The sequence below is a fragment of the Pelodiscus sinensis genome, chromosome 3 (assembly GCF_052426305.1).
Source record: "Pelodiscus sinensis isolate ZL-2025 chromosome 3, ASM5242630v1, whole genome shotgun sequence".
In the NCBI taxonomy this organism is placed as follows: Eukaryota; Metazoa; Chordata; order Testudines; family Trionychidae; genus Pelodiscus; species Pelodiscus sinensis.
In genome coordinates this window covers 150,130,014-150,155,320 of record NC_143054.1, presented here as the reverse complement: position 1 = coordinate 150,155,320, position 25,307 = coordinate 150,130,014, and the positions used below count along the sequence as shown (strand labels likewise).

Genomic DNA, 25,307 nt, shown 5'->3' with positions numbered 1-25,307 from the left:
AGAGGTGGGTGACAACTTGGGAAGCAGTAATCATGAGAAGATAGATTTCAGGATCCTGACCAAAAGAAGAAAAGAGAGTAGTAAAATACACACCTTAGACTTCAGAAAAGCAGACTTTGAATCCCTCAGGGTATGTCTACACTTGCACCCTAGTTCGAACTAGGGATGCAAATGTAGATGACCGAAATTGCTAATGAAGCAGGGATTTAAATATCCTGCACTTCATTAGCATGATATCACCGGCGTGTCACGCCGCTGAACAGCTGTTTCGAAAGTGAAAGTGCGCGCTGGGACGCGTTAGTTGGAACCAAACCCCTATGTTTGAACTAACATTACTCATTTTTTGGAGGAGTAATGTTAGTTCAAACCAAGGGGTTTGGTTCGAACTAACACATCCCAGCGCACACTTTCACTTTCGAAACAGCTGTTCAGTGGAGTAACGCGCTGGCGAGATCATGTAATGAAACACGGGATATTTAAATCCGCGCTTCATTAGCAATTTTGGTCGCCTACATTTGCGTCCATAGTTCGAACTAGGGTGCAAGTGTAGACATACCCTCAGAGACCTGATGGGCAGAATCCCCTGGGATGCTAACATGGAGGGGAAAGGAGCCAAGGAAAGCTGGCAGTATTTTAAAGAAGCATTATTGAAGGCACAGAGAGAAACCATTCCAATGCGTAGCAATAGAAGCAAATATGGTAGGAGACCGGATTGGCTTACCGGGGAAATCCTTGGTGAACTTAAGCACAAAAAGGGAGCTTACAAAAAGTGGAAACTTGGTCAGATGACAAAGGAGGGGTATAAATATATAGCTCAAGAATGGGGAGTGTAGTGTGGACGGGCAACAGTGATTTCTTGCGCAAGAAACGCCTATGGCTAAAATGGCCATCAGAGCTTTCTTGTGCAAAAAGCACATGGCTGTGTGGACACACTCTTGTGCAAAATAGTTACTGTGCAAGATGCCTACACTGTAGATGAAACCTTAAAGGTTTATAAAACTAGCCAGAAATGACTTATGTCTCCCCCCATGAGGGCAGCCAGCTCAGCAGCGCTAACACTGTATGTTCAGTCTGTGTGAGCAGGCTTGTCAGGACAAGCCAAGTAGAAAATGATCAGTGACCACACCCCAACCCGCTAGCAATAGAAAATTGGAGGCGTTCAGCAACGGCAAGAACAGGTACCAGATCAGGGCAAAGCCGGAGCCCGCGGGAGAGAGGGAAGGAATCGGCCCCCTTTGCACCCTCCTATCCCCGTATAAGGGCCTGAAACCTGCGGACGCGCATTCATACGTTCTGTCCAAAGGAAGCCACGTGCCAGAAAGGCCTGCGCTTTGAGGCGTGGCCAGAGCGAAGATGGCTACTTTGCTTCCGCCTTTAATAACTGAGGGCTTTCCTGCCCGGCTTCAGCCCTACACCTCCTGCCCTTAACTAAAATGGCTTCCCGGGGGTCAAACTCCGGATACTCCGCCCTAGACCGAGACGGCTGTTCAGCTTCGGTGCTCTGAGCTAGTTCGGCTTCCCTTAACAAACATGGCCGCCGTGAGCGGTGCCTAATGGAGCGAGGCGGTAGAACTACGTTTCCCACGGGCCTGTGCGCGCAGGCCCTGCCGGCCGGCCCGAGCAGCTGCCTGGAGCGGCTAGTGAGGCTCCCTGTCTGGAGGTAAATACGGGCCGCGCTGGGGGGTTGAGGTGGCGCGTAGGGCCGGCGGGCCCAGCTGAGCGGGGAGGCAGGCAGTGGTACCGCCTCACATGGGCCAGGGAGCTGCCTTGGTTGGAGTAGCTACATTCTCCAGCTTGTGTGGTCCGCCCTGTACACTCGGCCCCATTCTGCTTCACAATCTGTTGAGTGAATTGAAGATTAAAACGGCGAGAGGGGTTCAGTTCCAGTAAATTGGCACCACGCATGCCAACAGCTCGCTATGCCAGGGAAAGGAGCATTTCTCCTCCTGAAAGTAGGGCTGTAGGCTTTGAATGAGAACCAGTAAATCCTAGACAGATAACTTACAGTTCAATCAAATTCAGATAAGCCATTAGAATACATGAAGATAAATATATTAAGGAAAGTAATCAAACGTTAAAATCCTGCGTTTAGCAGAATAGTTTTAGTTCACTACAAGTGTCTCATCTCAGGCCTCTCACTTCCTGGTAGAAATGTAGCCATGTTAGTGTGGTGCAGTCTAACCAATACGGAGCTGACTATTTTTCCAGTGACACAGCTTGTTGTGAAAGTATCATTACATTAGCAATTGCAAGTTAATGATGCGTCTGCAATTTCATGAGCAGCAACTGGACAGTAGCTTCAACTGGCCTAACCTTAGTTCTGTGAATTCAATGCTTTACCAAAAACTGGAAGGCTACTAAAAGGCAAACAAATGCTTTGGGAAATTTGATAGTGAAAGAAGAGCATATTTGTATGCTTAATACCCTTACAGATTAGAATCAGCAGGCATTCAGGTAATACAATTAAGTCAAGCATGTTTTTGTACTTCTCTTTGTAATTCACTTGTGGTTTCCAAAACACGGGAAAAATGGTATGACTTTAAAAGGCTTTACATCTGAACTATGAACAAAATCTAATCTGAGTGATTATAAAACAAACATTGTAAAAAAGAACTTATTACATAATGGTGTAAACATCACTTACATCTTAAGTGAAGCATGACACTCTCATTTGTGTTAGTTTCTCTATGTAAATGACCAGGAATGGTTGTAATAAAAAGTTGCTGCTAGAGAAGAATTTGGTTCAGTTGAGAGCTACAAGTCTGTTTATACAGGTAGACCGAGTGGAAGTCAGGAGGTAGGCCCCGCCCCCAGCTGGGACCAGAGCAGTGCCTGTGCTTTGCCCATTGCATTGTTGTGAATTTTAATGGTTTAACCAATTAATTATTTTAATGTGTGATCAGATATGGCTGTCTGTTCATATGTTCTTAAAGTGTTAACTGTGAAGGATGTAGAGATGTTAAATGGTTAATCAGTAAGCACACCAGTAAGCATGAGGATTACCACTATGGTTACTGGTTAACTGACTCTTGCTGGTGAACTCCAATGGCACCTAGCTGGTGCCACAGCCAGGGTCTGGTGGCAGAGTTAAAACAGTTAACTAATTAACTATTTTAACATCCCTAATATGAATCAGTAGCAGAAGTGGGGCTAGATCACAGAACTGTCCAATTTTGGGGCTTGGGCTTAGCTCAGTAGACCATGTGGCTGCTGGCAAGCTTCTACCATATTTTCAAAATTCACAAGTATGGCATGTTGAGAGTAAGTGGATTTTTGATTCCTTGCAAATTCCTCTAATGAAAAAATGCATGCAAAATGTTGAAACTTTGTAATGTGCTCTAGTTTTGTACACTCAAAAATAGGTAAATTGTCAGAAAATGTTCTGATCATTCTTTACTCAGCTGTAGTTGATTTAAGTTTCTGTTTTAAGACAGCTTCCCACATGCCTTGGTATAGTAAGGTAAGTGAGTATAAAAGGCACTTAAAAATAAAAACAACTGAATTATTTGCCCAAGAACATCCAAACTCAGAATAAACCAGTTCCACTAGCCTGCAATCTTGAACTTTTACCAAAAGAAAGAGAAACTTTAATGGGAAATCATTTTAAAAATCTTTTCAAATATTTGTATATATTTTTTAAAAAAAGAGATGCAGGCGCAATTTCTCTCTCCTCCCTTGCATCCCTCTTCCCGTTGTCCCATCCTTTTAAAATTATTAGCCTCTTTAAGCTAAACATTTAGTTTTAAAGAGCAAAATACGATTTAGAAAAACTAAATCTCTTTGTGGTGCTAAAGAACAAAATATGCTATAAAGAGGAAACCCACTTATGAATATGTTCTGTGACAATTTTTCTTCTCTAAGGAAACTTCAGTGTAGAAGTCATAGTGCATGGTATAAGAATCTGTATAGAATAAATGAGGTCTCAGCACTGTATCTACCATCTGACCTCCCTTATCAGTACTCCTCATATAGTTATGGAGTGAAAAACCATAATCAAATATGAAAAAAGTTATAACTAAGACCCTTCCAAATTAATGGCCCTGAAAAATGTGTCAAAATCTGCTCTTGTGTGCTTTTACTCTCTATTGTAAGTATTTCATGGGGGAGACCAGCACTTCTCAGCTATGTCTACACTGGCACCCTTTTCCGGAAATGCTTAAAACAGTTTTCCGTTATAAGTATTTCCGGAAAAAGCGTGTCTACATTGGCAGGATGCTTTTCCGGAAAAGCACTTTTTCCGGGAAAGCGTCCGTGCCAAGGTAGACGCGCTTTTTCGCAAAAAAGCCCCGATCGTCATTTTTGCGATCGGGGCTTTTTTGTGGAAAAGAAATCTGTGCTGTCTACACTGGCCCTTTTCCGGAACAGTTTTCCGGAAAAGGACTTTTGCCCAAACGGGAGCAGCATAGTTTTTCCGGAAAAGCACTGATGATTTTACAGTAAATTGTCAGTGCTTTTCTGGAAATTCAAGGAACCAGTGTAGACAGCTGGCAAGTTATTCCAGAAAAGCGGCTGATTTTCCAGAATAAGTAGCCAGTGTAGACACAGCCCTCAAGTTGGGGGTCCTGACCTAAAAGAGAATTACAAGGAAGTCGTAAGGTTATTTTAGGGTAGTCACGGTGTTGCTCACTTCTGTGCTGCCTTCAGAGCTGAGTAGGTGGAGAGTGGCAGTTGTTGGCCAAGCACCCAGCTCTGAAGACTGCACTCCACCAGCAGCAGTGCAGAAGAAAAGATGTCAATACCATACAATGACACCCTTACTTCTGCGCTGCTGCCTTCACAACTAGGCAGCCAGAGACTAGCAGCTGCTGACTGAGGATCCAGGTCTACAGGCAGCACTCGGTGCCGTAGTAAGGATGTTAAATTGTTATCTGGCTAATTGTGTAGTCGATACAAATTTTAATCGACTACACATGATTAGTCAATAAAAACCACTGTGCAGAGCCACAGCAGAGGTAGCTCCAGGAACTGGCTCAGCCAGGACTCAAGCCAGGCTTGTGATGGGCAGTCCTGGCTGGTGGCAGCTCTGGAAGCCACCTGTGCTGTAGCTCTGCATTTTAAATGTAGTCAGTCGCCAGGGCCACCGGGAACATGGGCTGTTCGGTAGCAGCAGCCCCTGTCTGCGGGTGGGGGAGGGGCATTTCCCCACTGGGACCCTCTTGTGGCCAGGGGCTGCTTTGCAGCAGCCTCCCCTATCCCTCCCTCCCTCCGCCCCCACTGCCTTTGATAGAGGCAGTGGGGGAGCAGGGCAGCACCACAGAAAGAGATGGTGCTGGGTGGAACTGGCTTTTAAGTCTGCTCCCTCTGGCATTGGCTCTTGTTCTCTCCCTTCCCTTCTTCTCCCTCCCTCCCCACACCCTCTGCTGCCTCTCAGAGGCAGCAAGTAGTAGATACTTCAGTCGACTACTCGATACGTTTATGCTTATCAGGTACTTGACTAGTCAACTACTCGCTAACATCTCTATACCGTACCATGCCATCCATACCTCTGGGGTGCTGCTGGCAACAGCTCTGCCTTCAGAGTTGGCCTCCTGGCAAGCAGCCACTACTTTCCAGATGCAGCACAGAAACAAGGGTAGCAGTTTGGGTTGCCAACCCTCCAGAATTGGCCTGCAGGCTCCCAGAATTGCATACATCTCCCATTGACTATTGAAAGCAATCCTGGAGATTTTAATAGGATATTTTAAGAAAATGATGTTATGACTTGGAAAAAATATTCTTCTGGAATAGCTTCAGAGTTGGAAATGCTAGTAGCAGTACTTTTTTGGGTAAGGACCCCTACAGTTACAGCACCATAAAAATTTAGATTTAAATTGCTGAAATCATGAAATTTATGGTTTTTTAAAATCTTGTTACAGAATTTTGTGGGACCCTAGTTATAACATAGCTTGTTAATCTATATATTTTAAATAGGCCAACTGTATCTGAAGGAAGAAATGGAAGTTTTATAAAACATGTTTGGCTTTGATAATGAGATTCTTATTCTGTGCATCCAAGCGTCTGAGTGAGTTCTAAAAGGAAAATATTATTTCTACTATCTTTGTATACATTAATGTATTGGGGAGAAATATCCTATAAGAAGTTATGATCAGTAATTAGGAAACTTATACCTGCAGAGAAGTCTGCATCTCTTGTTCTGTAAGCAGAACTAGTTGAATAAAAAATAATGTTTTTATTCATTTATTGTAGACACCCCATGCTGCCCCGTCACATGCAGAGGCTGGGCAGAGATTGGGTTGCCCACTGGGATGTCCCTCAAAGATTCTGCTGGAACAGTCATCTCTCCAGTTGTATAAGGTGGGATGGTCATCATTCTTGGGCTCCGTATCTCAGCACTGGGGACTTTACAGTGAATTGGAGACCGCCCCATTTTTTGGAGCCTTGGAGACCGCCCCATTTTTTGGAGCCTTGGAGACCGCCCCATTTTTTGGGACCTTGGAGACCACCCCATTTTTTGGGACCTTGGAGACCGTGTCAGTACTGGAACTGGCAGCCTGATAACTTCACACAGAACTCTCTTTTTCATCCCTTTCGTCCTAATATGATATCTGAGGGAGATGAACCTTCTTCAAAAAGGAGAAGACACAGTGGTCAGTATGATATTTGCAGTCCTAGTGAAGAAATTAACAGCTCTAATCAGAATGAAGCAGTCTGTCTTTCCACTCCACCAAAAAATGAAGAAGCAAATACTGCAAACGTAAGAGGTAAAAAAGGAGTTTTCTATTTCTGTAGTGTTTTCCTAAATATTTAACAGGCTTTAAGCATCATTTTCTAGTGCCCTCTATATTCCATCTCTTTACTGGTAACTACACTAGGAGAGCGTTGGCCTTTAAAAGGTACTACAAATGTCAAGAACTGTAACTTAGAGCCCTTTAAACTGTTTTGATTTTTGTGCTCTTAAAAACCTTAATCCAGGAGACGGAGCTGAGTTTATGCTGCTTGAGACTGTCAGAGTCTTATTTTATGAGTGGCATTTTTGGTTTTGTCACTTTATTTCGACACATTATAATTTTAGCAGGTTTGCTGCAGTTTTCTTTACCTATTTAAACATTAACCAAGTGTACCTATACAGATTGTGCATTAAGATGTGCACTATTTCTTAACTCAAAATAATTCAGTCTATAAAATTCCAGTCATATCAGGTCTAAGTGAGAATCACTGCGTCAGCAATAGAATTATTTATGAACAGAAAGCCAGAATGCTTAGTTATTTAAAGTAAACATGCTTTCAGTGGTAGGAAACCTGCAGCTTGAGGGCCACATGTGGCTCATCAGGGTTCCACGTATGGCCCACAAGACATTTAATTTATTGTTACCTACACAAAGGATTGCCAGATTCCACTGGTTTCTGCCCATTTTTTTTCCATACCGGTATTACTAAAGTGGCATGCATACAAAGCAAGGGCACATGAAGTAGGGATGTAAGCAACTAATTGACTATCCAATAAGCAAAAACGTATTGGATAGTTGACACACTAGTCGACTAGTCTCTCCCCCCTTCCCTTGCTGCCTCTATCAAAAAGTGGCAGCAAGGGGGGGAGCCAGCTTAAAAGCCAGTTCCCTCAGCTCCAGCTCAGTGGGAGGGGGCAGGGGCGTGGCAGCGGTGTTCCACCTTTGAAATGCACTCAGAGTCCCCTGCTGGCCCCAGGTTCCATGTGGTGCTTCTGCTTTGAAATGTACAAGAGAACTGGGTACATGCAGTTAGCAAAACTACCCAATCCCAGAAGAATTTTGCAGCCCACTGAGCGGGTGGGCTACTCATGTGGTCCACTCACTAGCCTAGGTCGCCCATTGCTGTGCTTGATGCTAAGAGCACAGTGAGGTCAACTGCAGTAACTAACATATTCCCTCTAGGATGAATATACTCAACTGTTTATTTAAGAGCTTTTTAAAGTAATCTGATTCTGAGATTTGTTTGACATTATGAATAGCCCTTTTTTAAAAGGGGTGAATGAGGCAAAAAAGAATCATTTAAATTATTCCACCTACCCTAGCCCAACTTAATGTCTGCAGTCTGACCTATCCGCAGTAGCAGGAATTTCTAAGTTTTGTTGCTGCTTCTGATGCCTTTCATTTTTTAAATATATCCTTCCACACACACAGGCAAATCTGGTCTCTTCTCTAATAGACTCCTTTCAGGTACCAGCCTCTGGTGTTACCAAAAGAAATTAGTGATAGGTATTAATGCCGAGAGGCCTCTGTCAGGTTTGTGCATGGTATTATAAATAATTTTTAAAAAGCAAAATAAGTATGCTATATATAAAATATGTTCAGTGACACTTCCCACATGCCCAGTTCTCAGCAAGAAATGTCAGGGTTTAGGTTTTTTTGGAGATGAAAAATATCAGGTCTGTCTGGAAAATGTCATCCTCGTCCAAATAACTTAGTCTAGAGCAGTGATTCTCAAACTCTGTCAGGATTCCAAAGTGTGTAGCCGCACCCTGTTTTAATGGGGTAACTAAGGCTTTATGGGGTCACCTGTTTTAATGGGGTCACCCTTGCCTGGAGAGCTTCAGCTTTGTCCCCCACTCCTTGAGGCAATAGGACTTTAACTTTGGCCTACACCACCTAGGGGGACAGGGCTAAGACAGACTCAGACTTCAGTCTCCTCTGCTCGGGTTATGAAATTTTTGTTGTCAGAAGGGTGTTGTGGTACAGTAAAGTTTGAGACCCGCTGAGCCTTTGTCCTGCAGTGTAAGAGTGTGTGTACAGAGCATCTTGCATAATTAAATCCCATAAAGGCAAGTGGCTTGCAATAGTGATGGAGAAGAGGTATATAATTACTTATACAAAACAAGTAAATGTATGTTAAAATTTAGATATGTATGAGCTATCCAGATCTGACCCTTCACCTAGACATCTTGAGTTTGCTGACTTCTTGCAGGAATCCCAGCGATGAGACTTGGAGGAGAAGATGGTGGTCTCAGATCAGCTCAAGGAGCACGTTCTGTGCACAAGAATGGCATCAGAAAAGCAGAAATGGGAGAATTATCTGAGCCATCATTGGTGGAGCACAGGGCATAGGAAAAAATGTGATAAATGACCATAAGATGAGGGAGGAACATGGTTTTAAAGGCCCTGATATGTGAGTGGAAAAAGAAGTCAGTGGAGGGATTCAAAAAGAGGAATGACGGGCAAAAAGAGGAGTGATCAATGGGCAGTGTCCCACCTTGAGTACTTTAGCATGTGCAATTTCTCTCCACTCTGAGATGTGGAGTTACAGTGATGAAGTGTATTATCTCTGGAAAATCTTTGATTGCTGAGGACTCTGGGCAACACCTCCCTATATTGTTTTTGAGTTTGGAAGTGGCAGGAGGAGAGGCGGGAGGTTGGGGGGAGAAGGACATTCACTGAATGCTTGACTACTTTAAGCACAGTGACAAAACTACCTCATTGCCAATCATAGAAGTCCATTTTAGGATTTAGAATGGACTAGCCCAAATATAGTTAAATAGCAGAGATGGGCTAGCCATTGGCATAACATTTCATCAGAGCATGGTTCAGGTATCTGTCCTTCCACTTCCTTTTAAGGAAATAAGAGGCATAACTTTCATACATCTTTGGCCTCGGTTATATATAAAATATATACTTACACAAAATGGTAAAAATATATTTGTATATCAAGGTAGCTGAACTGAATAGCTTTTCATAAAAAGTCAACACTTCCTAGGGGTATACTCATTGCTGTAGGAGTCCCTTAAATAAAAGTAAGGGTTTTGTTACCTGTTTCCAGATCCTCTATCCTTCTTGATTAAGGACGTTAAGAAGTGAGTAATTGACTAATCATGTATTCAATACAAATTGTATTGAGTACACAGTTAGAATACATGATTAGTCGATAGGGCAGCCCAGCTCCTACTACATTTTAAACTGCAGAGCCACAGCGGATGTAGGTCCGGGACCTGGCGTGAATTGGGAGTGAGCAGTCCTAGCTCATGCCAGGTTCCAGACTGCTGTGCCTCTGCCTCCCTTGCCCCTCTGTCCCCCCCTTCTCCCACACTGATGAGACCGTGCTGGGGGGAACCGGATTTTAAATGAGTAGTAGGATAGTGGCGAGGAGTCCTGTGGCACCTTATAGACTAACCAAAGTGTTGGAGCATAAGCTTTCGTGGTCAAAGACCCACTTTGTCAGATACTCGGCTACCCCTCTGATAGTAGGATAGTGACTTCTTGACTAGTTGCTTACATCCCTGTTCTTGATATGAGAGAATGCAAAGGTGGGAAATGGCATTTTTGGTAGGTTTTATGGCTCCAAATTTAGAACCATACAAAAGCTTTTGAGTCTCTCATCCCCAAACTTTACAGGAGAGTTATAAATACAGTGAGTAGTATATCTGTGGATGCTGTGATCATAATGAGCTTCACAGGATATATTAGATAGATTACTCCAGCTTTATAGAAGTCTGAATTGAGGGGCAGATAGTGGCTACAAACAATGGAATTTATACAAGTACAGTTTATTCTATCTCAAATGGAAGGTCTGAAATATTTCTAATCAAACAGATACAAACTTGCTTATAAATTTAAGGAAAGTGAGCTCTCAAGAGGAATAATAATTTAAGTCCAATATGTAGTATATGAAATAAGTTGTAAGATCAATATGTGGAAAAGCAAATGTATTACATGATCATTTATTTTGATATTTAATGTTTTAACAGGCATAATCAAAAGGCACTGGGAATATTTCTGTCACAAAAGTAAAAAAATGAAGATTCTTGAAGATAAGCAGATTGACCAAAACAATACAGAAGACAAGGGAAAATTTGATTTTACAGTAATGTCTTATAATATCCTTTCACAGAATTTGTTAGAAGATAACTCCCACCTGTATAAACACTGCAGACAGCCAGTGTTATTCTGGGGTTATAGATTTCCTAACATTCTGCGGGAAATCCAACAACTGGATGCAGATGTAAGTGGAAAACTAACATGGGTTTTATTGAGAACCATTTAACACGTAAGCAAAAGTAGTTTTAAATAAGCGGTGTAATGGATGTCCTTTGAGTTTTCACAACATGCTTATTAATACTGCTGGATCATATCAAAATACAGTAAAACCTTTGTTATCCGGCATTCTGTTAACCAGAAAACTTTTACTGGCATTGCCCCCAGCCATAATACTGTCACATCTTCAGGCGCACAGGCTTGGCTTGGTTTACTATGGTTCGCTTAACAATTTTTTATTTCAGAAGTACTAATCATCTTTAACTCAAAATAGAAATGTGATACCAACTGCCTCACACTACAAAACTACCAATATTAAAAACTTGAGTTTTACTATTATTATCCATTGGTTTTTCCTACGTTGATGGGACCCTCAGATAACCGGAATTTTTAGATAACCAGAATGCCCTAATCCTCAAGCGTGCCAGATAACACAGGTTTTACTGTAGTATTTTCTCAGTGATCCAGGACTGAGGCAATGGCTACTGGCAGTGTTACTGTAATCCCCACTACAGTAGTTACACATCCACATCTGAAACTCTCCTTTGTGCATCTACTATCAAACAGTTTCTCAGTCCCATCATTCCTGCACTTTCATGACTCCATTTCCTGTTTCTCTTCCTGTCCTTTGAGTGTCTTGCTCAGTGAGTCATCATCCTTCTCTCTCTTTCTGTGGGAGGTCCACTGCAGAGCTCTGTCGCTGGCAGTCTCCTCTTCTCCCTCAATATCTTATCTGTAGTTGAGCTCACTTGCAAATGTGGCTTTGACTATCATCTTTATATAGTTCATCCACAAATTCAATTCACATACTAATTGGCTCAATCGTGATATGAGTTGGTTGGGAAGCTACCTACTTAACCACTGAAGATGCTAACAGCTCTCTGAGTGGTATCCAACACCACATCTTACAAACCTCTGTCCTCTGATCCCACTTCAGAATACCAAAAGAAACTACACTGTCTCCTTAAACTCCCTACCTCTACTCGGGACCAAATCCACACAGGCACACCTTCTGAACCCCGACCAGGATTGTTCTATCTGCTTCCCAAAATCCATAAAGCTGGACACCCCAGACACCCCATCATCTCAGGTATCGGCACGCTTACTACTGGATTATTCAGCTATGTAGACTCTCTTCTCAAACCCTATGCAACCAACACTCCCAGCTATCTCTGAGATACTACTGACTTCCTGAGAAAACTACAAAACATTGATAACCTCCCTGATAACACCATCCTTGCTACCATGGATGTAGAAGCTCTCAACACCAACATCCCATATGAAGACGGATTACAAGCAATTAGAAACACTATCCCAGAGGATACCACTGCCAATCTGGTAGCAGACCTATGTAACTTTGTTCTCACCCACAATTATTTCCAATTTGGGGACAACTTATACCTCCAGATCAGCGGCACAGCCATGGGTACCCACATGGCCCCACAGTACGCTAACATCTTTATGGCTGACTTAGAACAACGTTTCCTCAGATCCTGTCCCCTTTTACCTCTTCTCTACTTACACTACATCAATGACATCTTTATGATCTGGACCCATGACCAAGAAACACTGGATGCATTCCACGGAGACTTTGACAACCTACACCCCACCATCATTCTCAGCCTGGACCATTCTACATGAGAGATCCATGTCCTGGACACCACAATACAAATCACCAATGGTAAATTAGACACCACTCTCTACAGAAAACCCACTGACTCCTACAGTTACCTACATGCCTCCAGCTTCCATCCAGGACACACCATATGATCCATCGTCTATAGCCAAGCCCTTAGATACAATCACATCTGCTCTAATCCCACTGACAGAGACTAGAACTTCAGGATCTCTACCAAGCCTTTGTAAACCTCAATTACCTGGAGAAATCAAAACAAATTGAAAGAGCCAGTCGAATACCCAGAAACCATCTACTTCAAGACAGACCCAAGAAAACCAACAATAGAACACCACTTGTCATCACCTACAGCCCCCAATTTAAACCCGTCCAACGCATTATCAATAAACTACAACCTATACTGGAACAGGATACTACCCTCTGAGAGGCTCTGGGAGACAGATCCATAGTCTCCTATAGACAACCACCTAACCTCAGGATGATTCTTACCTACAACTACAGGACATACCACACTAATACCAACCCTGGAACTTTCCCTTGCAACAAACCCCAATGCCAGCTTTGTCCACATATTTACTCTGCTGACACCATTACTGGACCTAACCATGCCTATTACAAGATCAAGAACACATATTCCTGTTCATCCAGAAATATAATTTATGCCATCATGTGCCTAAAGTGTCCGTCTGCCACGTACATTGGACAAATTTCTCAGACACTTCACCAAAGAATCAATGCACATAAAACAGACATCAGATTCTCAGAGAGAGAAAGCTGTTGCTTGCCATTTCAGCCAGACTGACCATTCTCTCAATGACCTTAAAACATGCATATTGCTTCAAAGCGATTTTTAACTCCTTACTTCAAAGAGAAGCTTCAGAATTGTCATTCATGCTTAAATTTGACACTTTATGTATGGGTCTCAACAAAGATGCTAATTATCTCACCCATTACAAAGATAGCTTCCCCAATTATCACTCCTAATGTCATTACCTCACAGACACTAACCTTCCCCCCCCCTCACTCCTCCTCTGCTCTTAAACCTGATTTGTCCTTTTCATATGTGTTCATTTTTTTTAATTGTATCCTTTGGTATATATGGTTGTGCCAATTTTCTTCCACATATTGATCTGAGGAAGTGGGTCTGGCTCCAGTCTCAGCTCCCACAGTGCACTAGTTAATGAAGTGAAAATTTGTTAATATCTTTGTTAATGTATTAAATTCAAATTGGAAAACCTCCTTTAGGTACTGTGTTTGCAAGAAGTGCAAGAAGACCATTATGGAATGGAGATCAAGCCGAGTTTGGAATCTTTGGGTATGATAAAACAGTTTTGCCTCACATTTCATTACCTTTTCCTTTTTAATGTTTTTGTAAGAAATAATCCACGTGGATTGAAGAGAGGTGCATTTTTGATAGGGTAAAAATTAGATACGTAGGTGTTATTTCGGTGCCTGGTCTTGTGCTCCTTTTCTTGGCAAAATCATTAATGCCTGTTTTTGCCTGTGTATGAAGTTCAGAACTGTGCCCATAACTGCTTTCAAATGAGTTTACTTAAGACCTAACCCTCTAAGTTGCTGAGTGCCCATAGCTTTCATTGGCTTCAGAGGGAAAGGAGGCTACTCATCACTTCACAGGAAATGCTTAAATTTGCATGTCGGTCTCTTAAGTTCTATAATAATGTAGACATTGGATCTCAGAATTCTAGTTATCATTGAAGCTTATGGCTCAAAACAGTCTTCTAAACTTTAAATTACATATACTTTAAAGATTAGTGCAGAGGTGGACAATAAGTGGTTCGTGGGCTGGCCACGTTTTGACAAAATTAGTCCCTGGAGGGCCAAGAGATAGTATATGTACCTGTGCATCTGCAGGTATGGCTGCTCGCAGCTCCAGTTGGCTGTGGTTCACAGTTCCTGGCCAATGGGAGCTGTGAGCAGTCATACTTGCAGCTGCATATAGGTAAATAGAATCTGGCAACCGACCAGGAGCTAACCCTAGCGCAACAAGTCCAGGCCTCTTATTGCCCATGCCTGATTTGGTATAAGCATTTATTTAAGGCATTGTGTGTTCCTGAATTTCTAACTTGATTATTTAAAGAATACTTTCATAAGTAGTTGTTTTTAGTTGCTGTGGAAGATATAGAGCTTCAGTCATTCAGAGAATTGTAGAAAATACTTGCCTTGTGTGACAATTACAATTAATGGAAAATATTATAATACCAAAGTAGTGCATCTGTAATGTTGCATATAAATGTCTTGCTCAGTGTGAAAAGAAGTTTCAAAAAAGCTTGTCATTTCTAAGATGTGTTGGATTGAAGGCACTCAGTATATTTAGAAGGCACCTGGAAGCTTATCTTGAGACTGTTCAGTTCTTACTATTGTAAAGCAAATTTCAGAAATTTGGGTGATTATCAATCATAACATTATTGTTTTAATGAAAACTACTGGTGTTTTTAAAACAGTTATTTCTGACTTACAGGTCTGTCAAATAATGTTAATAGGAATATTTTGCAAGTAAAGCATTATTAAGCTGTTCTGTAGGCACCCTGAATAAACTTTAAAGCATCAGTCATTTTACGTTTGACATGTCCTATGACACATGGAAAAAGTCATGCTGAGTACAGTAGAGTCCCGATTATCCGACCTAAACGAGACCGATAGGTGATCGGAATAACGAAAATGTCGGATAATACGGAGTACAGAATTACCTGTACCTCGTCGCTCCGGACACTGCTGCTGCGCCTGCTCCTGCGGGGCGTGGGCCGGGAGAATGGCGCCGCTCGCTGGCCCATCGTTCTGGGCGCTGCTGCTCCTGCCAGCGCCGCTCGGTCCCCATTCCTGCCTGGCCCCTTCCCTCCCTGCAGCGCCCGGAGCGATGGGGCAGCGAGCGGGGCCATTCTCTCAGCCTGCGCCCGGGGGCTGCAGGGAGGGAAGGGGCCAGGCAGGAATGGGGACTGAGAGGCGTCGGCAGGAGTTCACTGCCGTGCACTGCGATTCAAGGGACATCAGCAACTGGGGAAGGAGAAACGGGCCAGGTCACATGGCAGGCTGCCGGGGGGAGCTCAGGGTTTTAGTTTTGCTTTCAGGAGCCGGCTACGTCGGATAAAGCGGAATGTCGGATTAGCAAAGGTTGGATAATCTGGACTCTACTGTATCTTAAATCATTAGTTTAGAAGTATGCACACCACAGAAGATACTGGCTTGAATTTATTGTTCAAATAAGAAGAATACCTAGGTTTTCTTCCCTTCTGAGTACCCTGAGTGCATAATGTGTAGCCTCAGGAATCTGTTTTATTGTAATAAGTCACATATGAACCTAGGCATGTCGGTAAAGGAGCATAATCTTTCAGAGAATGCAAAAGTGAACACTTTCCCTCCCAGAAAATGTAATTGTATCGGAGGCTTGATATTTGAATTGTTGAGCTATAAATTCTGTCCTCTTGAGATGGCACTACAATTCTACAGCGGAGCAACTTATACTTTGAAAGATGAAGGTTGTGAGCCTGATGCTCGCTTACACTAAGGCTTCATTTACACTGCTCAGTCAACATACAGAGCAGTATAAACAGGCTTTTAAGTAAATGAGCATCAGGCACTGGATTGTGATTCAGTTTTTTCCTCTCAACAGCAATGAAAGTAATGCTTTTTTGGGTAGGAATATGTGTCCGGAGTCATATTTTTAGACATTTAGACTTTTTTCTCTTTGCATATGTATTTAATTATGCAAAATAGCTTCCATTATAAGCTTTCAGATGCTTGCATTCTTTTTATAGTTAGTTTTCAGACAGAGACTAAGCATGGCATGTTTCAGCCCCAAAAGTGAAGAGCTTAATGCTAGGAACATTTGAAAATGGGCACAGTGGAAACTTTTTGCCACATTTACCTATAGCAGGCTCAGTTATTGACTACTATAGAAAAACAATAGCATGAGTTATGTTTATTTTTGTTTTTCCTTACAGTAATTCACATTTCTTTCTTGCAGGTTATCATTGTGAATATAAAATGAGGACAGGAAGGAAACCTGATGGGTGTGCCATTTGCTTCAAAATTTCCAAATTTAATCTTCTCTCATCAAACCCAGTGGAATTTTTTCGCCATGATATTCCACTCTTGGACAGAGACAATGTTGGACTAGTGTTACTTCTGCAGCCCAGGTTCCACTGTAAAGCTACTGCTGCAGTCTGTATAGCTAACACACATCTGCTGTATAATCCAAGGCGAGGGGACATTAAACTGACCCAGCTGGCAATGTTACTGGCAGAGATTGCCAGTGTTGCCCATCGGAAAGATGATAGATTCTGTCCTATTATCATTTGTGGTGACTTTAACTCTGTTCCTGGTTCTCCACTGTACAGTTTTATAAAGGAAGGGAAGCTGAACTATGAAGGACTACCTATTGGCAAGGTAGGTGTTCCTTTCATCTCAAGTAAGAATGTTGATGGAAAAGGAACATTTTATGGAGTGCCACTGGCCAATTATTACAGGACACACCACCTCCTGCTGATCATTGGAGGTTAGCTCTCAATCAGTGCCCCGTCTCATGGTCACATGCCATCGCACTATCTGCGTGTGTCTCAACTCTGCAGCTCCTCCTGTCCCTAGAATGGCAGCATCCTTATGACTTAGCCCTCCAGCTAGGTCACTCAGTCCAGGGACTTCACACCCGCAATTCTCGGCTTTCCTCTCCCAGCCTTCACTGCTCCTTTCCTGGACTGCTTCCTGCAATTCCTGGTTCCCCTTCCTGCTCTGGATATAACAGCTCCAAACGTTTCTCCCTTTTCCAGGGAGTGACTGCCCTTTCCCAGAAGCAGCCCCTGTCTTTTACAAGCTTCCTAGTTTTCTAGGCTCCTCCTCTTCCTACCCAGCTCAAACTGCTTGCAATCAATTCCCTACTCCCTGCCTTTCCTTTCCGGTGCAGCCGGTAGAGTTAATAGGCCCACCTGCCACCTGAACCCATGTCAGTTCTGTGTGGAGATGAGTTTCCATTAGAAGCCCAGTTTTGACCTCCACTCTAATAGCTACAAAAAAGGAAACTTCTGCCACAGAGTTGCTATGCTAGATCTGAGGCTGACTCAGTGTTTTGTTCCAGAAATATTATTTTAACTCCTGACTTGCTGACTAACATTTTAAACCTATAAACAATTGTTCTTGAAAGTAGCATATGTCCAGTTACAGATATGTATCTGAAGCTTAATTGTGACTTAATTAATTTACACCTTGTGTTCTCACAACACCACCGTAGCCCTTAGTGAAGACTTTGCTGTGCCAATGGAAGAGTTTCTCCCATTGGCGTAGTTAAGCGGGAGCTGTGTTGGCAGAAGAAGCTCTCCTATTGACATAATGCTGTCTACACGGGCATTCGGTCATTAAAACTATGTCCCTCAAGGGTGGACTTTTTATAGCCTTCAGTGATGGAATTCTATAGATATCGGTCTGTAGTCTACGTCTGGCCTTATTTTTCTGGTAACTCTTTAAATGCCAACTCTAGCACATAAGTGTTCCTTTTCTTTTTGTAAAGGGTATTTTCCCCCAAAATACAGGTTGGACCTACAGGCTGGTCCCAAACAAGAGAATTTGCTGGACCAGGGGAAGTCCCCTGTCACCGGTCTCCCAGGCACCCACTGACTCTGCTTCTGGCCCCAGCTGGCCCCCACTGCCTTTAGCCAGCTGTGCTCCCGGCTCTGGCTGGACTCATCAGCCCTCGGATTCCTAGCTGTCCTGCCTGAGCCCCCTGTCACAGGGCTCCCTGTGCTACCTAAGCCTCTGCTGCGCTCTTGGCAGCGTTGCCAGAGCTCCTCACCCCACCTGATCCCCTTCTACAGGGCTTCTAGCTCTGCCAGCAGGCTCTCTGCACCAGCGGAGCCCCTACCGTGGGACTCCTGGCTGCGCCATCAGAGCTCTCCAGACTGACCACGTCTCCTACCGCAGGGCTCCTTGCACTGCCTGAGCTCCTGGCTGCACCGCTTATACAAGGCTGTTCCCTGTAGCAATCTGCTGCCAGTAGACCCCTAAGTTCTCCCTCAGGCAACGTGGGGAGCATAGCCTACAGGGAGCAGCTCTGTACAAACCACCAGAGCTCCCTGTGCCATCTGACCCACTTGTGCCTCAGGACTCCCTGCACCACCTGAGCTCCTCCTGCTGGACTCCTGGCTGTGCCACCAGAGCTCCCTGCACTGGCGGACCCATTGCTGCAGGGCTCCTTATGCCGCCAGAGCCCCCTGCCACAGGGCTCCTGGTCACATTGCAGGATTCCCCATGCCACCTGAGCCCTCTGGCGTTGTGCTCCCCATGTTGCCTGAGCCCCTGTCCACTCCTGGCCTCCCTGCCCCTGGGCTCTCTGGTCCAGGAACAGCTGTGGCTGTTGCCAGACCGGAGAGTCCCGGTTTAGGGAGGTATAAGCTGTAGTTTTAAGTAACTACTATGGCATTCCTTTTGCAGCAATACAGCAGGGCTTGTGTTATCAGTCACGTTACCACTGAGCTTTCTTTTTCAGTAACTTGGCTTAATGTCCGTCAAACTTGTGGTTCTCCTGACTAAGTAAAACTTTACGCTATTACTAGTTTTGTTGTAAGCGTTGCAGGTTTTGTGTGGAAGAGATTTAATCACAGACCTGCCGTTCTTTTTAGAAGGGTTCTCATATTATGGATAGGACCAACTCTGTATTGCTGAGTGAAGGTTTAAAGTCAAAGTTATTGTTGTTAAGTGACCAAAGCAGAAGTCTTGTTTTAGTGTGTCACCTCATTCTAAGCCATTTTATGTCAGTTTAGTGTGAACATAGCTTCTAGTGATATATGGAATGCTATTTAATTTGTAATGCTTAAAGCATTTACACTAGGGAAATGTGAAATTTTCCATTATTGGTGTTAACGTCCATCACTCCCAATCCCATCTTCAGCTCTCTTTTGAACATTCTCCCAGAAGAACAGATACTCCAATGTTAAAAGCAACATCAGCAGTCAGCAAACTATTTACACCAGAGCTCCTGATGCTGCTAACAAAAGGGCTTGGTATTCTTGCAAGATTAAGCTGAGAGAACTATTTTACAAAGTAGGATTGTTGTAAATATGTGAAGTGAGAGGAAGCAGTGAAGTTGCATATAAAGAATATCATGATTTAGTAGAGAAAGCTTTGAAGAGCTGCTACAAACATGCTGTTTGTAAGGCACATATAGAAGAGTGGATTCACTGCAAGTTTGCCCCCTTATGGCTGGGAGTAGTGTTTTAGCTTTGTTTTCTTTAGCACCTGCTACTGATGGTTCTTCTGGTCTTTTAGTGGTCCTCCTCTTCTCACCTTTTTTGTCCCTCCAGCCAGGTCACATTTTAGTTGCATGCTCTTTTCATGGTAACAAAGACCCACAAACAAAAGTCCAGCAAATCAGTTCCAGACCTTGTGTCAGGTCTTTGGCCTCTGCCTCTGGATCCTTTGGCCCTTACCCCCATCTCTCCAGACTCTGAATTGTCCTAAACCCCTTACTTCAGGGGGTTTCACATACCTTTCCCACTGGCTGATATGGAAATGGAGGCCCACTTTCTATGCTGGGTATTGGTCCTCAGGATGAGCAGCCAACGTCTTCGCTGTTTGACTTGTCACCACCTCTCTGAACTCCTGTGTGTCATTAGTCTTGCCACAGGCCTTTTTCTCAAGGCCTTTCCTTGGCTTTTTGTAAGGACCAACACCTCCCTAGGGATCTAGTTTGTACCCCTACATTGGGGTCAGCCACAGGACCTTATTCCAGACTTATGTCTACCAGATATCTTCCACTTTGTAGTGCCCTGAGTGTGACTGCAGAGTTTTTGCCTGTCTCTCTGGATCCACTCAAAGACCAGTCCAAATGCCTGTGAAGATTTACTTATCACAGCCTCTTGGACTTCACTGCTTCTGGTTTCCTGCTGGCTCACGATAACCTGTCTCTAGGCCCAGGCTTCATTGCCCATTGCCTCCCAATCTTACTCCTGACTTACAGTCCTCCAGTTTGACTCTAGGGTTTGGCTTACCAGACTTCTCAGTCTTCAGCCCAAGAGAGAAAACACCTTTACATCTCACCTGGATATCCTTGCCTTCGAAGGAAGCACTGCCCATGCTGCTTCCTTTCTAAAGAGCCAGCTCCTTCCAGTTTGAGCTTGATCACCATTTATGCCCAAAGCCTAACTGGCCTTAGCAGCACACTGTTTACCATGGGTTCACATACCCCATTGCCACATGGATAAAATATGTGAACTCTCTAGCAGTAAATGTCTTGTTAATTAGATCACAGTTAACATAAAAATAAGGGGGTTTATTAAAACTTGCCACAGGTATCTTGTGAACTAAATCAGATGCTGTTTGAAACAATCCTGTATCTTTCTTAGGTGTCTGGGCAAGAACAGGTTCCTAGGGGACAAAGAATCTTAACTATTCCAATTTGGCCTCCAAGTCTAGGCATTTCACAGAGCTGTCTGTATGAGGTACAACAGCAGCGACAAGAAGACAACACAGGTCAGTTTCTGAACAGGTAAACTTGGTTCTCTGAAAACATCACCCAGACTTCTTATTGAAAATCAAATATTTTTCCATTAGAAAAAAATGGGCCCTAGTCATGCAAACATAAGTTCAGGGGGACTACTTGGGAATAAAGTTTTTCACCTTCCTAAGTTTACAGACTTAGGCTTTAGATAAATACAGTGCAAGCTTTAAGGTGCCACAGGACTCCTCACTGCTTTTGCAGATTCAGACTAACATGGCTACCCCTCTGATACAGTGCAAGCTTTGTTATCCAGTATTCATGAAGAATGGGGGTTGCCAATTAATCAAATGTGCTGGTTACTCAAGCTTTATACCGATGGTTCTCTTTATTTTTGTAGATGGAGAGATAAAAGAAGGAAAACTGGAAAACACAGAAGAGATCATAATAGCACCTGAAAAGTAAGTCTTAGAAAATCTGAGAAGGCTGTTTATGTCTCCTATTTTTTTTAAAAGGTAAAACAAAATCCCGAGTATATGTAGTATGATGTCAAATTGGATATCTGATAAAACTATACTTGATCCTCTAATTGGGTTTTGTATGTGCCCGTGTGGGTTATTAAAATATACCTATTTGCAGGTCTCTATTAGCTAATGTGCATGTATATAAAATACACACACACAACAAAAAAGACATTTTCCAAAATAGTCAACACCACACCTAAACCCTCATCTTCTCAGTAAGAGTCTCAAAAATGAAGTCAATGCAATTTTTAGAGCTAATGTAGTATGTTTCCTCTGACAACATCTAGCAATAGACCACCCATATTTCACAACTGTGTTCTAGTGAGTTAATTCCTACACCCTTGAATTGATATGAATAAAAATAAACTAAAATTAAATTGCCTATTTCATCATTCTTACACAGGTGGTATTACCTTTAGCAACTATTCTAGTTCAAAAGCATGGCTGCCTATTGTTTTCAAAATTAATAATTGGAGCCAGAACCAAGAAAAAATATGGATTAGGATAACTATGCAAAGGGCAAAAAAAAATCATCTTTCATTGAAAAGTGGAAGAAAAGATAACCACAGATGGGAAGGATTTCAATTACGTATTGTAAAGGACCATTTCTCTGTGGGGTACTGATGCATGTTATTTCAAATATGACTGGCTACAGGACAACTTCCGTCGCTCCTCATTAAACATTATTTTTGACAACTGTTTACTTTTAGACATAACCAGAACTCTTTGTTTTATAGACTTGTAGCAAAGCCATGTAATTTGGGGCCAGCTGCAGAAATCAGCTTATAAGTGGCAGCACTATCCAGCTGCTTAAATTCTCGTATTTCCTCCCTCTTTGATAATTTTGGAGATGCTCGTTTATAAATGCTAGCAAGTATCCTTATTGGGAAACCCAGAGCTGTGGTAACAGGGAGGAAATAGTAGATCAAACTGGATAGAACAGGAAAATGTTTAATTATTTTAAAACCCCTCATCCCCAAGAATTCTGTATTGAGAAGTCATGGAGATGGGTACTTCGGTTCTTTTTTAGTTAAATTCTTTAAGAATCATTAAGACTCATATATAAGGTTTTTAAAAGAAAAAGCCTAAAAAGCATTAAAAGATTCTATGTGAAAACTCCTACTTAGAGCCATGGGCGTCCCGTGGCTTAGGCAAAGGAAGGATCTGCCTTCCCAAACCGCCAGCCTGGTCATGCCCACACTCCGCCTCCAGGGCCCGCCCTCCCAGTGCTCATGGCCAGGGAGGCTGGAACCACTTCCTCCCCTCCCCTAGTACTCCAGGAGCCACACTGCGCGCACCCTCGTCTTCCCTTTCTTCCCCTCCCCAGTGCTCCTGGGAGGCTGGGGAGTGCCCGGCGTGCTGTCCCACCTTCTTTCCTCCAGGGCCTCAGCAGAGGGGGCAGGGCTGTAGGTGGGGATGGAGGCCTGCCTCCCCTAGCCTCAGCTACACCAGCTGCTTGTGCTTAGACCCAAAAATTCACTTAAACATCAAAAGTGTGGCTTCCAGTTTAGACGGGCCTGAGGTTGATTTCAAGAGGAAGGGAGAATACAGTACTTACATGGATGGAAGAGCTAATCAAGCACTACGGAAGCAAGATGAAGCACTATATAAGGACCAAAAAAAGCCAAGATTCAATCAGCTGAACAAGTTAAAGAAGAAATAAAACAAAATGGACTGAACTGAAAATGGAACGGAGACAAGGAGATAGTGACAAATAGATAGCATTTGTAGGACTACTTGGGGAAACTTGGGATATGTCTACTCTGCAGTGGTGGCATTATAGTGTAGACATTTCCTAGGTCAATAGTAGGGATGTTAGCATTTAGTCATTTACATGATTAACCAATAAACCTGGGCTATATCAGAGGGCAGCAAGGGAGGGGGCAGTGCCCATGGGGAGACAGCTTTTAAGCCATCTTACTGCCTGCCTCCCAAGGGAGGGGGCGCGGGGAGGATGGCAGACAGGAACCAGTGCTCAGGTGAGCTGGCTTTTAAGAAGAAAAAAAGCTTCCGTGGAACTACCTGTACCCAACTCCCATGCACTGATGCCTCTGATAGAGAGGCAGCAGCATGGGGGGCAGGTGGAAGGAGGTTCATGCTGGGAAGCCAGCTTTCAACCTGGCTCCCTGCGTGTACCAACTCCCACAAATCCGCCTGTATCCGCAGCTCTGGGGGGCAGGTGGGAGCTGATATGTGCAGGGAGTCAGCTGCCTCTCCATGCGTGCCCACTCCCTGAAGTGCTGCCTGCCTCCCACAGAGGAGGCAGCACGGGGGGCAGTAGGGAGCCAGCTCCCTGTGCATACTGGCTCCCACGGAGCCACCTCCCTGCCCCCGTGCTGCTGCCTCTGTATCAGAGGAAGTGGGGGAGGGGAGCAAGTGGAAGCCAGTGGTCCCACGTGCATGTAAACATGTAACTGCTGAAAAATTCAGCAGTTAAACATTTACAAAAATAAACGTTTGCTGACACCCAGGGGCGGCCCGTGACTATAGGCTGACTCAGCCGTCGCCTAGGGCGCCACCTTCAACGGGCGCCTGATGATGACGTCACTCCATTGACGGCTTGTGACGGCGCATTGGGGGTCCCCCGTCTCCTGCACCCCGAAATGGCACAAACAGACTGCACCAGCCGGTGGAATAGAGGAAGTTTATTCCCTCTCCAGGATACAGCACAGCACAGATGTAATCTGGTCACAGAGCTGGGCTAGGATGCCTCAGGCCCCCTTGAGATGGGGGGAGACTGGGCCCCTAAACTCCAGCCCCTTTCCCTAGGCTGTCTCCTCCATGCTCCCAGACAGCAACTAAAACCACACTCTTCCAGCCCTGCCCCCCAGGCAGGGCAGCATTCCCCCTTCCTTTGTTCCTCTCCATGGGGGGTATCTGGTTCAACAGGTTTGGCATCACCTTTGCATAGTGAGGTTTTCCCTGCTGGGTCTTGCTCCAGACAGCAGAGGTCACCACAGCCCAGCAAGTACCCCCACTACGTCACAGTTCTCCCCCCTCCGAGAGCGAACTGAGCAGGGTCATTCCGCTCGTGGCCTAGGGAAGTTCGGGGCCCTCACCACGGGACAGCGCGTCGGCGATGATGTTGGCGCTCCCCTTGACGTGGATCACTTCCATGTCGCAGTCCTGCAGGAGCAGGCTCCACCGCAGCAGCTTGGCGTTGGTCCCTTTCATCTGGTGCAGCCAGGTCAGGGGGCAGTGGTTGGTGTACACCGTGAAACGCCAGCCAAACAGGTACGGCTGCAGCTTTTGCAGGGCCCACACCATGGCTAGGCATTCCCTCTCTACGGTCGAGTAGCTCCGCTCCCGGGGTAGCAGTTTCCTGCTCAGGTACACGATGGGGTGACGTTCCCCTTTCTCGTCCGCCTGCATCAGCACCGCCCCCAGCCCGGTGTCTGAGGCCTCCGTAAACACAATAAAGGGCTTGTCAAAGTCCGGGTTTACCAACACTGGGGCCTTGGCCAGGGCTTCCTTCAGTGCACAGAGAGCCTTCTGGCACTGCTCCGTCCAGACCACCCTGTCTGGCCTCCCCTTCCTGCACAGCTCTGTAATTGGGGCAGCGATGGAGCTGAAGTTGGGCACAAACCTCCGGTAGTACCCGGCCATCCCAATGAAAGCCTGGACCTGCTTCTTGGTCTAGGGCACAGGCCAGTCCCGGATGGCCTCCACTTTGGCCGGCTCTGGCTTCAAGCAGCCACTCCCCACCTTATGGCCCAGGTAGGATACTTCGGCCATTCCAACCTTGCACTTCCCAGCCTTTACAGTCA

General features: G+C 44.3%; 1 protein-coding gene across 3 annotated transcripts in view; it reads left to right on the top strand.

The window, feature by feature from the left end:
- Nucleotides 1-1,425: 1,425 nt before the first annotated feature.
- The window catches only part of ANGEL2 (angel homolog 2), a 35,541-nt gene continuing 11,659 nt past the window's right edge, over nt 1,426-25,307 (top strand). Inside the window, exons 1-7 of one of the 3 annotated variants that reach the window (XM_014575271.4) lie at nt 1,426-1,660; nt 6,187-6,701; nt 10,655-10,770; nt 13,822-13,891; nt 16,559-16,980; nt 20,925-21,051; nt 21,417-21,477. In XM_014575271.4, coding sequence (XP_014430757.4) covers nt 1,554-1,660; nt 6,187-6,701; nt 10,655-10,770; nt 13,822-13,891; nt 16,559-16,980; nt 20,925-21,051; nt 21,417-21,477 — 1,418 coding nt within the window. In that variant the 5' untranslated portion in view covers nt 1,426-1,553. Of the gene's footprint in view, nt 1,661-6,186; nt 6,702-8,936; nt 9,082-10,654; nt 10,909-13,821; nt 13,892-16,558; nt 16,981-20,924; nt 21,052-21,416; nt 21,478-25,307 lie in introns of those variants that run through there. The other 2 variants (XM_014575270.4, XM_025186401.3) reach the window with 2 other exon arrangements.